This window comes from Microcebus murinus, chromosome 10, assembly GCF_040939455.1.
Source record: "Microcebus murinus isolate Inina chromosome 10, M.murinus_Inina_mat1.0, whole genome shotgun sequence".
NCBI lineage: Eukaryota > Metazoa > Chordata > Mammalia > Primates > Cheirogaleidae > Microcebus > Microcebus murinus.
The window spans coordinates 39,829,452-39,847,124 of NC_134113.1; the positions used below are offsets into that span (position 1 = coordinate 39,829,452).

The 17,673-nt window shown below is 32.6% G+C and overlaps 1 protein-coding gene across 2 annotated transcripts in view; it reads right to left on the bottom strand.

The window, feature by feature from the left end:
• ZDHHC17 (zDHHC palmitoyltransferase 17) overlaps window positions 1-17,673 on the bottom strand; it is a 121,873-nt gene that overhangs the window by 45,547 nt on the left and 58,653 nt on the right. For both annotated transcript variants that reach the window (XM_076007152.1, XM_076007153.1), the window contains exons 9-10: window positions 13,732-13,874; window positions 12,143-12,245 (exon numbers count right to left, since the gene is read on the bottom strand). In XM_076007152.1, coding sequence (XP_075863267.1) covers window positions 12,143-12,245; window positions 13,732-13,874 — 246 coding nt within the window. The remainder of the gene's footprint in view (window positions 1-12,142; window positions 12,246-13,731; window positions 13,875-17,673) is intronic.

The following is a 17,673-nucleotide window of genomic DNA, read 5'->3' on the forward strand; positions in this document are numbered from 1 at the left end:
ATTTGCACGGGGCCAGCCAGCAACTCAATATATGACTACATATTTGAAAGGGATATTCCAGAATTAAATATCAGATGAACTTAAAGAATTTCTTTGCTTTCTATCTTCAAATGGTAGTGTGAACTTTAGCAATAAGCTAGACAAGCTAATTTTAAAAATGTAAATGAAACAGCCACTCTATAAATAGCATGGTTGTTTTCGTATTAATATGATTATCAGAGACAATGAGAAAGCACTAAAAAAGCATAAAGGCAAAAATAATACTAACAGCTAGCAATAACTTCTTTCAATTTTGGTATTTTGTATTTTAAATCATAATCAGATCATAATGTATTTAAATATTAAGATTAACAAAATAAATAACATATTAATTACCAACTATGTTTAAGCAGCACAAGAACACTATTATAAAACCTGGTATCCTCACTTCACAGATGATAAAACTGAGGCATAGGCTAAATTGTCCAACATTACAGAGTGAGTGAGAGGTAAAGCAAGTATTAAAACCCAGTTTCTCATTATCTGTGCTATTCTGCCTCTCCAAAGTAATCTTCTAGGTCAATAAATATTACAGAAACAGTATCTTTAGGTATAAACATTTTTATACACACCCTTTTATACTGCTAAATTATTTTCCAGACAGATATATCAATTTATAACCCTCCCAGCAACACTGACTGCTTGATTAGTACATTCGCATTAGCACTGAGTAAAGAAAAAACGTTGCCACTTGTTGAGGCAAAAGAAGCATTATTTTATTGTTTTAATTTCTATTTATGCTTTTATGCTTAAACAGCCCTCCAATTAAAGATAAAACAAATATTAATTATTGATGTTTTCATTTAAATGTTTATATTCTGACATAAAGCACGTTAAAAAAAATAAATAAATAAATGTTTATAGAATCATTTTTTACATTTAACTCTTTAAACTATTTGGATGTTATTCTGATGCCTAGTATGAACTGCAGCTCTAACTTTAAAGAAACATATCTAACTAGACTTTCAAGCCAGAAGTACATAATGAAATTCACACACTAAATTTCTTTACTCAACAAAATATACCAAAAACACTAAATCAAACACATCAACTGCCTCCCAAAATATTAGCAACAACTTTGGAAAGGGGAACAATCCACACTATACTGTAAAGCTCAAAACTGAAAGCCAATTAAAGAAAATGATTCTGGTAAGGCAGGTTGCCTAGGACAGCTATTAATCCTGCTTCTACCTCTACAAGTATTAATAGTATGAAAAACTGCAGGTGAGTACTCTGATCAATCCCACCCTGGCCCTCTGCTATGGACTAACTGTGTCCCCTCAAAATTCGTATGATGAAGCCCTAAGCCCAATGTGACTGCATCTGGAAACAGGGTTTTTAAGGAGGTAATTATGGTTAAATGAAGTTACAAGGTTGGGACCCTAATCCAATAGGACTGTGGCCTTCTAAGAGGAAAAGAGAATTCTCCTACTCTTTGTTCTTGCCTTGTGAAGACACAGCAAGAAGAGAGTTATCTGCAAGCAACGAGAAAATCCTCACTAGAACCCAACCATGCTGGCACCCTGATCTTAAGCAAGCAGTCTCCAGAACAGTGGGAAAATAAATTTCTGTTGTTTAAACCACCAGTATATTGCTATGGCAGCCTGGGTTAACTAATTAATACACATTCTCACTTTTCAGCCCCACTCAACTGGAGAAAAAAAACTGAAGTGGTGAATAGACAATTTTAACTAGTCAAGAAAATCCCTTGAGGAACATAAGTCCCTGAATACCACTGCATGGCTTCCACTAAGTATCAAAGACATACTAAGGCTTGTCATTAATAAGGTAACTTAATTTGAGGGGGTGGTTGGTGGCAGATAATTCCAACATCATTCTATCTCTAAGGCTAGTTAGAATGGAAACTCAGGCAGAACATATAACAAGATCTTAAAAGACAGCTAAATTCAGGTTCCTGAGCAAGAACTTAAAAACTGAGCTCTTTTTTCCCTCAGGCTACAGAAAAATGGATGGAAATTTAGCCAAACTGTAGCACTGAAGAGATATCCTGGTACCATATAGGATAAGAAAAACTTCAAGAATTATTCTATAGCACACCAGAGAAAACAAAAAAGTCTGAATAAATTTGCCCAAGTTAATCAGGAACATGATGAAAGATGAAAAGAAATGGTATAACAACTATGCGAGCATACTTAAAAAAAAAAAATCAAATAAAAAAAAGGTGCACAACATTCACAAAGCAAATAACTCAGTCTGAAAACCTAAGGACAAAGGCAAATTAACAAAAAATGTTTCATAATTAAATTAAAATGAGTCCTATACGAGATTAGAGATAAGATGATACAATAATTAGAACCACATGAAAAGGGTAATTCTATAAATAAGAAAACACAGACCAAACAAAATCATTACATAATAAATGAACTAAAAATGTATAAACATAAATACAAGGAGCATAAAAAGATGATGACAATCACAGTAAGTGAGGAAAAGGACAAAACAATAATTAGAGACAGGAGTACCAACACAGATGATAGCCAAAGATAATTCAACATATGCTTAATTTTATCCCTGAAGTAGGAAACAGAAAAGAATTCAGAGATTATAATACAGAAAAGTTTCAGAAAAAAAATGAAGGAAAACCTCCATTTTGCGTATTATATACCCAATATACACAAATAAAACCTCCATTTTATATACTGCATACTGAAAAGACACACTGTATAGTAAGAAAATCTGAGGGATAATGATTAACATCCTCTGAAATACACTGGTTGTTTTTCAATCTCAATGATAAAGAATGTCCTTCTTAGTAAAATTTTTTTAGTATCTTTTAAAATGTGTTGCTGAGCTGCCAGTGGAGTAAGAGAACCCCATGGAGACCAGAGATAATAAATAAGCACAAATCTAGAGGTAAATTGGTTCAGAAATTTCATGCCCACTCTTTGAGATTTCTCTATCCCCATATGCAATATGCTGTTTACAAGAGACATTTCTAAAATTTAATGTCATAGTAAGGTTTAAAGCAAATACTAATTAAAATAAAATATTCATTGTTGATGCTTTTTACTTTTGGTCACCAGATATTGATGCAAGGTTCAATGCATTAGAAAGAAATAATTTTAAACCTATATGCACTTAACAATGTAACTCCAAAATATGTAAAACAAAAACTGAACCACAAAAAGAAACTCACAAACACAGTGGGAGATTTTAACAGAACTCTCTCAATAAATGATACTAAAAATGATAGGTAAAAATTTAGTAAAGATATACTGACTTTAGCAACTCAATTAATAAGCCTGATTTTATGTATAAAATTAAGCTAAAATAGTATATAAAGTGTTACTTTTTAACCTTAAATGTTTCTAAAGTGTTACTTTTGAATCTTAATGAAAACTAAAGGATTAAATCCAGAAGTTAAAGAAAAAAACTGAGTAAGTAGACAAAAGGAAATAAAAATTATTGAAAGTGAAAATAAATAGAAAGGAGTTAACCTAAAGTTGTATCTTTGAAAAACCTAATAAAATAGATTAACTAAAAAATGGACAGCCCTAATTAATATAAGGAACAAGAAAAAAGACATGGCGTCTGAGCTTTAAAAACAGAAAATATAGCACATTTGAAAACAGAAGAGATGGACAAATCCCTAAAATATATTAAATATAAAGTTGAGTCAAATAACCCATATATTATAAAATTCTTCAACAAATTATAAAATTAACCTGTAAATAACAAAGAAATTGACTAGTAGTTATAAAATGGTTTTATAAAGTCTAATAAACTGCTAAGAAATCAATAATTTCAACTAACCCAAACCTTTTTAAAGACTATAAAAAGGAGAACAATCCCCTACCCATTTTATGAGGCTGATATCACACTGGTATCAAAACGTAACAAAAACATTAAAAAACGATAAGAAATCTAATTTACAAATGTAACAAATAAAACTAGTAAAAAATTTAATCCAGCAATGTATAGAAAGACATTATGCTCAAGTATGTTTACTCCAGATATGTATAAGTGGTTCCACATTAGAAAAATCCATTATTATTAAATATTAAAATATTAAAGAAAATACCATATACAGCTCACAAAAGGCCAAAAAAATGGGGGTAGAGGAAGACAGGAAGGGAGGTTACCTATAATATCCAAATAAACATCACACTCAATGGTAGAATTCCTTTTAAAATCAGGGACAAAAGAAGGATACCTATTCTGTGTCTATTCCGCAGTGTACTGATATCTAGCTAATGCAGTAAGATCAGTAAAGGAATTAAATAATATAAAGAGTAGAAAGAAAACTAAAAATTCATTATTTATACATGATGATTATTCATGTCATAAATCCAAAGACCTCAGACAAATTATTTGAAATAATAAGAGACTTTAGCAAGGTTGCTGAAAATATCAATATACAAAGGTCAACTATTAATACATTTCTATATACCAAACCCACTTAAAATTTTAAAAAGATAAAATTCATAATAGGAAAAAATTTCAATTCTTAAAAATAAATCTAACAAGTGGAATAGACTTCTACAGAAGAAATTATATGACTTTAGCTGGGCACAGTGGCTCACACCTGAAATCCCAACACTTTTGGAGGCCAAGGTGGGGGGACTGTTTGAGGCCGCCAGGATTTCAAGACCAAGTGAACGACATAGCAAGACCCCATCTCTACAAACATGTTTTTTTTTTTTAGACAGTGTCTCGCTTTGTTGCCGAGGCTAGAGTGAGTGCCGTGGCATCAGCCTAGCTCACGGCAACCTCAATCTCCTAGGTTCAAGCAATCCTACTGCCTCAGCCTGCCGAATAGCTGGGACTACAGTCATGCGCCACAGGCCCGGCTAATTTTTTTGTATATATATTTTTAGTTGGTCAATTAATTTATTTATTTTTTTTCTTTTTTTTGAGACAGAGTCTCGCTTTGTTGCCCAGGTTAGAGTGAGTGCCATGGCATCAGCCTAGCTCACAGCAACCTCAAACTCCTGGGCTCAAGCAATCCTGCTACCTCAGCCTCCCGAGTGGCTGGGACTACAGGCATACGCCACCATGCCCAGCTAATATTTTTCTGTATATATTAGTTGGCCAATTAATTTCCACCATGCCCAGCTAATATTTTTCTGTATATATTAGTTGGCCAATTAATTTCTTTCTATTTATAGTAAAGACAGGGTCTTGCTCTTGCTCAGGCTGGTTTCAAACTCCTGACCTTAAGCAATCTGCCTGCCCTGGCCTCCCAGAGTGCTAGGATTACAGGCATGAGCCACCATGCTCGGCCTACAAAAACTTTTTTAAACAATTAGTTGGGTGTGGTGGCAAACACTTGTAGTCCTAGCTGCTTGGGAGACTGAAGCAGGAGGATCACCTGAGCCCAGAAGTTTGAGGTTGCAGTGAGCTATGACAACGCCACTGTACTCTTCTAGCCCAAGCAACAGAGTGAGACCTTGTTTCAAAAAAAAAATAAAAAAAAATAAAAAAAATTATATGACTTGATTAAAAAAACAAAGGTCTACATATCAAAAAGTAGTCACTTTCTCTAAATCAATCTACAGTTTAAATAGAATTTCACTCAAAACTGCATTAGGCTTTTTCAGAACTTAGAGAGCTGATTCTAAAAAAATTAAATGGAAGAGCAAAAGACTGAAAAAAAAAGCTAAGACTTCTCTGAGAAATAACAAACTTAGGAAAACTGCCCTTCCCAGATATCATAATTTAAGAACAAAGGTATAGTAATAAGATTCTACAGTATAAATACAGGTAGACAGATTAATAAATTACATAAAGTATCTAGGAAATTTGATAAATATCAAAGTTGAGAATGCAACTTGAGTAAAGAAAAGGTATGCTGGAACAATGAGCTCTCCAATAGGGAAAAAGGAAGATACTGATCCTGCCCCTCACATCACTCATTTACAGTAGTCAAATGCACATGATTAAAAACATAAATAAGAGAATACCTTTAATGAAGTTTAATGTGCACATGAAAAAAGATCTATAAATATTTATAGCAATATTGTTGTAATTCATGAAAGGTGATGAAAATAAGTATTAAAAAGCTGAGGGTATTAAAAGGTAACTGGAAAAGACATAAAGAAAACTGGAGAAGTCTGACAAGTAACCTACAGGGAAAAATGCATAAAAGGAAAATGCATAGAAGAATGGAAAATTGATAATTCTGCACATTCTTTTTTTTTTTTTTTTTTTTTGAGACAGAGTCTCACTTTGTTGCCCAGGCTAGAGTGAGTGCCGTGGCGTCAGCCTAGCTCACAGCAACCTCAAACTCCTGGGCTTAAGCAATCCTACTGCCTCAGCCTCCCGAGTAGCTGGGACTACAGGCACGTGCCACCATGCCCGGCTAATTTATTTATATATATATATATTAGTTGGCCAATTAATTTCTTTCTATTTTTTTTTAATAGTAGAGACGGGGTCTCGCTCAGGCTGGTTTTGAACTCCTGACCTTGAGCAATCCGCCCTCCTCGGCCTCCCAGAGTGCTAGGATTACAAGCGTGAGCCACCACGCCTGGCCAACATTCTTGATTTTTATATATGTAATCACTCCAGATTCTAGACATTATTCACATCTTTTTGGGGGTTTAGAAAAGCTTAATTTGTCTTAAAATCAGATTGAAAAATAACATTTTCAACATAAAATTCCTAATAACCTACTATGAATATTTCAAAAGTGGTACCAACACATTAAAACTGTAGTCACCAATCCCTGGACCACAGATTAGTACCGGTCGGTGGCCTGTTAGGAACCGGGTGCACAGCAGGAGATGAGTGGAGGCTAGTGAGCGAAGCTTCATCTGTATTTATAGCCGCCTCCCACCACTTACATCACTGCTTATGCTCTGTCTCCTGTCAGATGGACAGCAGCATTAGATTGTCATAGTAGTGCAAACTCTACTGTAAACTGCACATGTGAGGGATCTAGGTTGCGCACTCCTTATGAGAATCTCATGCCTGATGATCCAAGGTGGAGCTGAGGCGGTGATGCTAGCACTGGGGAGCAGCTGCAAATACAGATTATCATTAGCAGAGAGGTTTGACTATATGATAAATGTAATGTGCTTGAATCATCCCGAAACCATCCCCCAACCATGGAAAAATTGTCTTCCATGAAATTGGTCCCTGGTATCAAAAAGGTTGGGGACTGCTGCAATAAACCACTGACTATACTGGCTATGTCAGTGGATTCTAGAGTTGTTTAATTATTACAAAAGAAACATGGCCAGTGAAAAAAATTTTCAAATAAACAGATAAGAAGCAAAATCACTCATTAACCCAATACCCAGAGATAACCACTGCTGAAATTACACATACTCATTTCCGGCTCTTTTCCTTTGTGCAATTTAAAATTAGAACCACTCTGTAAATATAATTTAGTATTTTTTTAATTCATACTATCTTACATATGAGCCCATCTTATTAAGTCTTAGAAAACCATTTTAGTGGTTATTTAATACCATTACATATATAGCACAACTGATAAAACTATCCCCCTACTGAGGCTGGATATTCAGATTGTGTCCATTTTTTCCCTATTATAAATAACATTATGAGAAATATCCTTGCAAATAAATCTTTGATCACATGATTATTTATATATCATTAAGAGATCAAGGATATTTTAAAATTTCTTTCTATGGGTTGCCAAATTGATTTCCAGGATGTTTTACAAACTTAAAATTACATGCAGAATATAAGGACATCTGAAGATACACTGAATCAGGTCAGAAAGCTGGGGCCTACAACAAACTCTTGGTAATTATTAACACCTAACTCTGTGACTTTGAGCAAAATATACATGTTCTCTGAGCCTCAATCTTTCCATCAGTTAGAAAATAGCATTAAGATTTGTGTGGGTTTTTTTAATCTCAAAGAATTATTCTGAGAACTAAGTAAAATAACTGAAGAAACTATAAACCAAAAAGCACTGAATAAATATAAGGTATATGGGGAGATAATTACTTAATGAACATTAAGTAAAAACTTATTTATTAAAATAGTTTATATCAACATAAAATTCATTATTACCATAAAAACACCCATTAAGTAAGCTATTAAGTTGGGTATCACAGGAAACCAAAACAAAATTTATGCACTTGATCCTCACACCTACTTGCTAAAATTTATTTGTAACCCCAAAAATCAATATGCAATGGCACTTTTTCACTCATTCACTGGACATGAACAAGGCAACATTCTGACTTCTTATTTTAGTTCTCATACTGTAAACAAGTATCGTTTTCGTGGTTGAATGGCACATTTTTGTGCTTTCAGTTGATTTTGCCGTTTAAAAAGGCCCTGAAGTGCAATGCTGAAGTGCTATCTAGTCTTCCTAAGCACAAGGAAGCTGTGATGTGTCTTACAGAGAAAATATATAGGTTAGATAAGCTTCATTTAGGTGTAAGTTATAGTGTTTTTGATCGTGAGTTCAATGTATATTAAATAAGGTGTTTTTTTTTTAACAGAAACACATGTAAAACAAGGTTATATACTGATCAGTTGATGAAAATGTAGTGACCTGTCTTTGTAGGGCCCTAATCTTGTATTTCCCTTGGGAACAATGGTTCAGTATTTTCTATTAAAAGTTATTGCTTGCAGCAACTTTCTAGAATATGACTACTGAGAATAATGAAAATCGACTGTAATTATACTTTTCAAAACTAATCTAAATCAGTTTTAGTTATATATGTTGCCATGAGTGGCAAGAAGAAAACGGTAGAAGCAACAAAAAAGTGGTTGCAATCATGAAGAGAGGTGGTCCTTGGCAATTAAGATGGAAATCAAAAGATTTTTCAAACTGAACAACAATCATGACACAAGCATTGGAAACCTGTAGGATACAGTAACTTCCCTGTTACAGGGAAGTTCATCGCCTTAACTGTTTACATCAAAAAGACAGAAAGATCACAAATTAACAATCTAAACTCACACCTCCAGAACTATAAAAAGAAGAATGAACCAAATCCAAAAGCTATCGGAAGAAATAACAAATCTCAGAGAAGACCTAAACAAATTGGAAACCAAAAAAGGAACAAAGAATCAACAAAACAAAAAGTTGGTTCTTTGAAAAGATAAACAAAATCAATACTCCTTTAGCTAGATTAACCAGAAATAGAAAAGAAAGGACCCAAATAAGCTTAATCAGAAATGAAAAATGAGATATTACAACTGATACCACAGAAATACAAAATATCATACATGAATACTATGAAAATCGCTATGCACACAAGCTAGAAAATTTAGAGGAAATGGATAAATTTTTAAGAACACACAATCTTCCAAGTTTGAATCAGGAACAAACAGAAACCCTGAACAGACCAATAACAAGTAATGAGATTAAAATCTTAATAAAAAACGCTCCAATTAAAAAAAAAAAGCCCTGGACAAGACAGATTCACAGCCAAATTCCACCACCACACCTACAAAAAAGAATTGGTACCCATTCTACTGAACTGTTCCACATAGAGAGAAAATCCTCCCTAACTCATCCTATGAAGTCAGTATCACCCTGATACCAAAGCCAGGAAATGACACAACAAAAAAAGAAACCTACAGATGAATATTGCTTATGAACATAGATGCAAAAATAGTCAACAAAATACTAGCAAACCAAATTCAACAGCACATCAAAAAGATAATCTACCATGATCAAGTGGAATTCATCTGAGGGATGCAAGGATGGTTCAATATACATACACAAATTAATAAATGTGATTTACCACATAAACAGAAGAAAAAAGCACAACCATATGATCATCTTATTAGAGGTAGAAAAAGCATTCAATAAAATTGGGCACCCCTGGAAGATAAAAACCCTCAACAAACTAGGCACAGAAGGAACATCCCTCAAAATTATAAAAGCCATATATGACAAACTCATGGTCAACATCATACTGAACAAGGAAAAGTTGAAAGCATTCCCCCTAAGAACTGGAACAAGACAAGAATGCCCACTGTCACTACTTTTATTCAGCACAGTACTGAAGCCCTAGCCAGAGCAATCAGGTAAGAGAAAGAAAACATTCTCAATTTCCCATCCAAATTGGGAAATAAGGGGCCAAGCTATCTCTGCTTGCTGATCTTATACCTAGAAAACCCTAAAGACTTCACCAAAAGGCTTATAGAATTGATAAATTCAGTAAAGTTTCAGGTTACAAAAATTAATGTACACAAATCAACAGCATTTCTATAAGCTAGATTTTAAAAGTCATGCATAAATAACACGCACTTATTTAACATTTTTTACATATCAAATATGTCCTCAGGTGTTCACTTCTCAAGAACTCTATGAGACAGTACTACCATCATCCCTCTTTTATAGACAGGTAAGTATAAAGGTTGGTATTCTCATACTATAATTTTTATTTGAAAAATTAAATTAACAAATGCAATTTAGTCAATGAATTTAAAAAATGAAATATATACCAATCCATTTTAAAAGCAGAATTCTTCAAATAAGGCAAGTTAAATAGACTTGATTGTTCTGGCCTTCCCTTCAAAATCTCACTCTCATATTCACAATTCCCCAGCTTTGGAAACTTGCATAGCTATTTTATATTATCTCCACATAAAGGGGAAAAAAGGAAAAAATTCAAATTATACTATATAATACTCTCTAGCATTACGTTTTCATTATTAAGTTATTCATAATTTACTAATTTACTAAATATCCTGCTTTTCAGCATTTACCCATGGATTAGGAGTACAACAACAGGTTAAAATTATTTAGAGATGTGAATCTTAGTTTTTTCCCTTGAACACAAATTTTAATGTCCAATTTAGGAAATACAAAGTTAGAAAATATGTCTGGAATACTAAAGTCATTTCAAAGGTCAGTGCTTTTTACAAATTTAAAATAGATGAGGTAATGAAAACAAGCAGATCTCTTTTACTCACTAAATGTTCCAATATGGCAATTCTAATGTTTAATATATCCTTGAGGAATAATTTTTATGTCAAAGTATAATACAAGGCCAGAATTAACTAGTGAAAACTTCCATGAGGAAGAACTGATACTTTCACCAAGAAAATATTTATTAATAAAAGTACTATACTTTCTGAAGATAACTGAATGCAATAAAAATTTGAAAATTATAAATGTATTTATTATTCTGTGCTTCAAGTATCAAAAATAAGCACATTTTGTTTTTCAACTAAAACACAAGGCCACTTAATAAAAATATTATAATATGTAAGGCTGTGAACTGAAACAAGGTACTAACTAAAATTGTTTATAGACAGTTACAAGTAACCAAAAATTATATACCACTCAAAACATTTCTTATATACTTTTTATAGTAATGTTTTGAAAGATTTAATTATCAGACATTCATGAACATGTGCCTTTATTATAATAAATCAGTCTGTCTTGTTGATTGAAATTTTTCTGTGTGAAAAGATCAAAAAATGATATTGGCTTTATTTCTCTGACATGCACACATGTTCACATAATTTCAAATACATTACTTTTAAAAAGTATACTACACTCATAATTTGCTACAGTCAGCAAATGTTTGGAGATATAGTATTCTAGGCTTTTCAAGAAGCAAAAGAGATGAAATACTTTTAAGAGAATATGAACTCTTACCTACTACAACAAAGTAAGTTATGACATTAAGAAAATGTTTAGAAAAAATAGTTTGATACTAAAATTTAAAAATTACAGTTAGGATATGTTTAGAGTTAGACAAATACATGTTTCAATATCACCCTTATCAGAGACTAGTTAAGTGATCTTGGGCTCCTTAAGCCTTAATTTTCTCATCTATATGGATGAGAAATAACAATACTAATTTATGGTATATGGATTACTAATGGTATGGTATATGGATTACTAATACTAATGGAAATAACAATACTAATTTATGGTATATGGATTAAACGAGTACTTTACAAAGTGCTTTCTAAACAATCAGTAAGTGGTAGCTATCTTTATTTACATTATTAAAAGCAGCTTTCAAAACAACCCTTTAAATGAAACATTTATATGAGTTCATTCATTTTTCTAGAAATACTGTAACACAGCAAATCATGAGTAGTTCAGTCCTAATGTCAAATTATTATTAAATGTTTGCTTAAATAACAAGCAAAATTTGTTTAGGTATAATCTTTATAACCAAAGGATATCATTCCAAAACCAGAAGAACCATGTCACATACATCCAGAATTTGGTTGCCAAATATATCCCAAGGGGCAATGCACTATGCATTGAATGATCAAAAAAGGATCTGCAAAACAAAAGTTTTAGAAATTATGAGCCCTATATGTCATTGTAAAAAATGAATATTTAAATGAAAATTACACACATTCTGTATAGTAAGCACTGATTTAACCAGATTCAAGAGTTCAAGATACTTAAATACTGAGACTTTTCAGTGATCAATAATAAATGAGTTTACAGCTGAATGATTCAGCAAGTTTTTGAAGTTCCTTTTAGTTCTCCAAGAATTAAAAATATACTTCATATACACTTTGACTTCAGAATTTCAGTGTACTCCTATTCTCTTAAGTCAATAATTCACTTTAGTATATATAGTAACTATCATCCAGCCTATTATTCACCAAAGATGTGTTATAATTTGAATACAAATAAGTACAAACAATCCTCAGGTTTGCTCTGCTTCATCATTATTTCTCCTTACCTACATACTCCAGATAAAGTTGGGGCACATCTTTTCAAATATAATGCAGTGGCTAATTCAGTAAAATTGAAGGTTTGTGTTTATAATAAAATTCAGAAAAAATAAACACTAGTAAACTTTATTAAACATAAACAGAATCAACTATCCATGTATACTAAGAAGTCTTACTGACTTCCTGTTGATAATGTCTTTTAGAGCTCCTAGAAATACAACAATTGAGATTAACTAGAATTAAGCCCATTCTTGAGAGTTAGCACATTACTCGTCATTTCTCATCTCTGTGCAAATTATTTTCAGAATGCTTTTAAAAAATTTAAGGGAAAAAATACTATTAAAAGAATGGAAATTAGATGGGAAGTTCTCGATTGTAGACATGTGCCTAGGTTTGCTAACTGGGGCAACTTCAGGGCAATGTGACCTAAGGACAAGAGGAAAAGGGTATGAATGGTCATAATGTTTAAAGAAAAAAGATGAAGAAAAGAATTTTAAAACTAAGCCCCCATCTCAAAAAAATAATAAACAAACAAACAAGCAAACAAACACCCTGTCTCCAAAAACAGTGAGACCCTGTTTCAACAAAACAAAAACAAAAACACACCACAAACAACTAAGCCCACTTCATAATCATGCTTAGACTTTACCCTGCTACTAAAATCAAATCTTCCTTCCTCACTGCCTATGACCAAAGAAATATCATTACAATAGAAAGGTGAGATTAAGTATTACAAATACCTAGAAACAAACAATATGTATATTCCATTCAGAGTTCAACAGACTCAAGTTTACTTCTATTGAAATACTTCAAATATTTCTAAAACTGTATTTTAGTCTTAAAATTTACATGCTAGACTTTTGTCATTAAAGAACTTTTATAATCATTTTAATAACAACGTTAAAAAATCTAAAGGATTTCACATATGAACTTCTCAAAATTCTTTAAACAATAAATTAAGATCAAACATACTACATAAAGGCAATATTCTAAACATATGAAACATTAATTTTATACAGCAGGGTACAAATTATATTTTTCATATACAGTTAAAGATGTAGTTAAAAACAACACACTTACTTTGAAAGAAATTGTACTGTAGCCCAAACGCCACCATACATTAGCCCTTTAATGAGCCAAGAATCAATATTTAGGTCTGCTATAAACCCAACCAGCCAAATAACTAGGAAAGGAGTTCCTAGCATTACTTTCTGCCGAAATTCCTGTACAGAAACAAACAATTAGAAAACTTTCACAAGTTTCAAGTAACTTCAGTCTGAACCACTGTTATCTTTGTGAAGGCATGCAACAGGGGGTAAAATTCATTTATTTAAATTTGCCTACTATGTGCAGGTACTATACAAGGTACTGGTGTCTGTCTGCTGGAGACAGGCATTAAACAATTTAAAAGATCTTTGTTAAAACTGTGGAAAATGAGAATAGAAGTTGTAGGAGTGGGTTCTATGGGCAAATATAGAAGACAGCAGACTACCTGTTAACACGTGGACTGGCTAGAAAACAGTTCATGACAAATACCAGCCCATTTTAACAGGAGGATTGATAACTAAAGAGACAAGGACAATGAGAACGGCTGAAGTTGTAAGAACAATATCAGATAAGGAAACCTGAGGATGCTTAGTCTGGAGAAGACATTTCAAATTATAAACAGTAAATTTAAATCTTAAAATGAGATAAAGAATAAAATCAAACAATCTACAGGTTTCTAAAATCCATAGAGTGAAGATATGTACTTCTGAACACGTATCAAGACAAAGTGCTCAATACTCCAGAGGTACTTCCACTTCATTTCTCTACTGGTCTGGTTGTTAGAAAGTTCACACTTGTAAGTGTAAAATCTATATGCCTCCTTGTAACATCTATCACAATTTTTTTTTAACAGTAAAAGAAAGTCAGCCCTTCACAAACTTATAAGCAGCTATCAAGTCTCTCTTGAGTTACTTTAGGTGACAAAACTATGTAAAATATTCCAGCTGAGGTCCAATAAAGCTTAGAGTATAAATATTGCTTTCTTCATTGAACATTTATTTTTCTTAAGGCTAAGATTATATTATACATTTTTAACACCCCTTTCTAACTGTTGGTTTCCAGTAAAATAAATATTTTTTTCATATAAATGGCCATGTCTTTCCCAACTTGGTCACTGTAATTCATTTTCTAAACTAAATGTGTAATTTTAACTTACACTAATAATTAAACATCAATTTCAGAGTTTAATTTTATGCCACAGTAAAATAGCTAATCTAATTTTTTCTACTATCTGTGAACTTTATATTAAAACAATAGAGAAAATTTATAGCTCAGAGGAGAGAGTGTATAGGGTACTAGAGGGAGAAAAGGCAGACACAGTATCCTTTGAAAAAGCATTTTCTAAAATTATCTTTAATTTGGCTTGTTTTCAGTCAGGATATTTGTTCTCCCTCAGCACTGGCCACACTTTTTCATTTTTAAAACTTTAAATTATTAAAAATTTAAAAATATATTTAATGTGTATATAGGTAAAATCTACCCTTTCCTGTGGATAGTGCTCTAAATTTTGACTAACATATACAGTGATTTAACTAGCACCAAAATCAAGATATAGAACAGTTCTGCAAGCCCCCAAATTCCCCAATGCCTTAGAGTTCCAGCTCCAGGTAACCACTAATCAAATTTCTGTCCTTAAAACTTTTTCTTTGCAGGAATGCCATATAAATGGAATCATAAAAAATATAGCTTTTTAAATCTAAGTTCTTTCACTTACAGAATGCATTTGACATTCATCTATGCTGTTTTATGTACCAGCAATTTGTTTCCTGCTTAGTATTCCATTGCATAGATGTACCAGTTTGTTTATCCAACAAATTAAGGTTGTTTTCAGGTTTTGGTGATTATGAATAAAGCCATTATAATCATTTCCATTTAGGTTCTTTTGTAAAGATAAATTTCACTTGGATACCTATATGTAGGATTTCTGGGTCAGATTTATTTTTTAAATTTTTTTCATACTGTCATTTAACATACATAAGATGATACTGTAAAGATGTAATGGTGATACACTGCTATAAAGATAAAGCTATTTTCTCCTATATTATGGAAAATTTCAACTATGTAATAAATTTATAAGAATTTTAGTAGTGAATACCTACATATCCACCACCTAGATTCTACCATTTGTAAACTTATTTTTAATTAAACTTTTTATTTTGAAATAATTACAGATTCACACCGCTGTAATAAATAATATGCACAGATCCAGAGTACCCTTCATCTAAATTCCTTCAATGGTAACATCTTGCAAAATAGTAATATGATATCACAACTAGGATACTGACATCGATAGAGTCAAGATACAGAATATTTTCATTATTAAAAGGATTCTTCATATTACCCTTATGTAGTCAACTTTCTTCCTATTCCCAATCCCTCAACCCTTAACAACCACTAATCTGGGTTTTCCATTTCTGTAATTTCAAGAATTTTATATAAATGGAATCATACAGTATATAACTCATGGAATTGGCTTTTCTACTTAACATAATTCTCTGGAGATTGTTCCAGGTTTATGGCATCTATTATTAGTTTATCGCTTTTTATTGTTGAGAAGTATTCCACGGTATAGATGTACTTCAGTTTGTTTAACCATTCATCCACTGAAAGACATCAACATTGTTTCCAGTTTGGGACTATTATAAACAAAGTTGTTATAAACACTAGCGTGTAAGTTTATGAGCTAAGATAAGTTTTCATTACTCTCGGATAAATGTCTAAGAAGGCAATTTCTGGGTTGAATGGTAATAGCATGTTTAGAATTTTTTTTAAAAACTGCCAAACTGTTCTCCAGGTTGTGCAATGACTGACTAATCCAGTTTTTGTGCATCCTTATTAGCATTTGGTGTTGTCACAACTTTTTATTTTAGTCATTATGATAGGTAAATCACTATGGTTTTAATTTGCATGTCCCTACTAACGATGTTGAACAGCTTTTCATGTGCTTATCTTCCAGTTGTATGCCTTGTTTGGTGAAATTATCACTTCATGTCTTTAGCCTATTTTCTAACTGAACTGTTTGATTTTTCACTGTTGAGTTTTAAGAGTTCTTTAAATATTCTGGATACTAGTCTTTTGTTGGATATATGGTTTGTAAATAATTGTCTCCCAGTCTACACCTTGTCTGTTCTTCCTAGAACAGAGTCTTTCACAGAGCAAAAGTTTTAAATTTTAATGAAGTCCAGTTTGTCAATTTTTCCTTTTTATAGCAAGTTTAATAACTCATTGCCTACCCCTAGATCCTGATGATTTTTTCTGAAGTGTTATAGTCTTACATCTTACATTAAAGTCTGTTAATCATTTTGAGTCAATTTTCATATAAGGTATAAGGTTTAAATAAGCAGGCCGGGCGCTGTGGCTCACGCCTGTAATCCTAGCTCTTGGGAGGCCGAGGCGGGCGGATTGCTCAAGGTCAGGAGTTCGAAACCAGCCTGAGCAAGAGCGAGACCCTGTCTCTACTATAAATAGAAAGAAATTAATTGGCCAACTGATATATATATATAAAATTAGCCGGGCATGGTGGCGCATGCCTGTAGTCCCAGCTACCCGGGAGGCTGAGGCAGAAGGATCACTCGAGCCCAGGAGTTTGAGGTTGCTGTGAGCTAGGCTGACGCCACGGCACTCACTCTAGCCTGGGCAACAAAGCGAGACTCTGTCTCAAAAAAAAAAAAATAAATAAATAAATAAATAAATAAATAAATAAATAAATAAATAAATAAATAAATAAGTAGAAGTTTATTTTTTGCCTATGGATGTCCAAATGCTCCAGAACCACTGGTTGAAAAGGCTACCTTTCTTCTACTAAATTGCTTGCAGCATTTCTGTCAAAAGTCAGTGGGCATCTGTGTGGTTCTCTTTCTGGGTTCTATTCTGTTCCACTGATTTATGAGTATCCCTCTAGCAATATCACGTCTTAATTACTGCTACTTTATAACAGGTCTAGAAATTATGTAATTTTTTCATAATTATTTTATA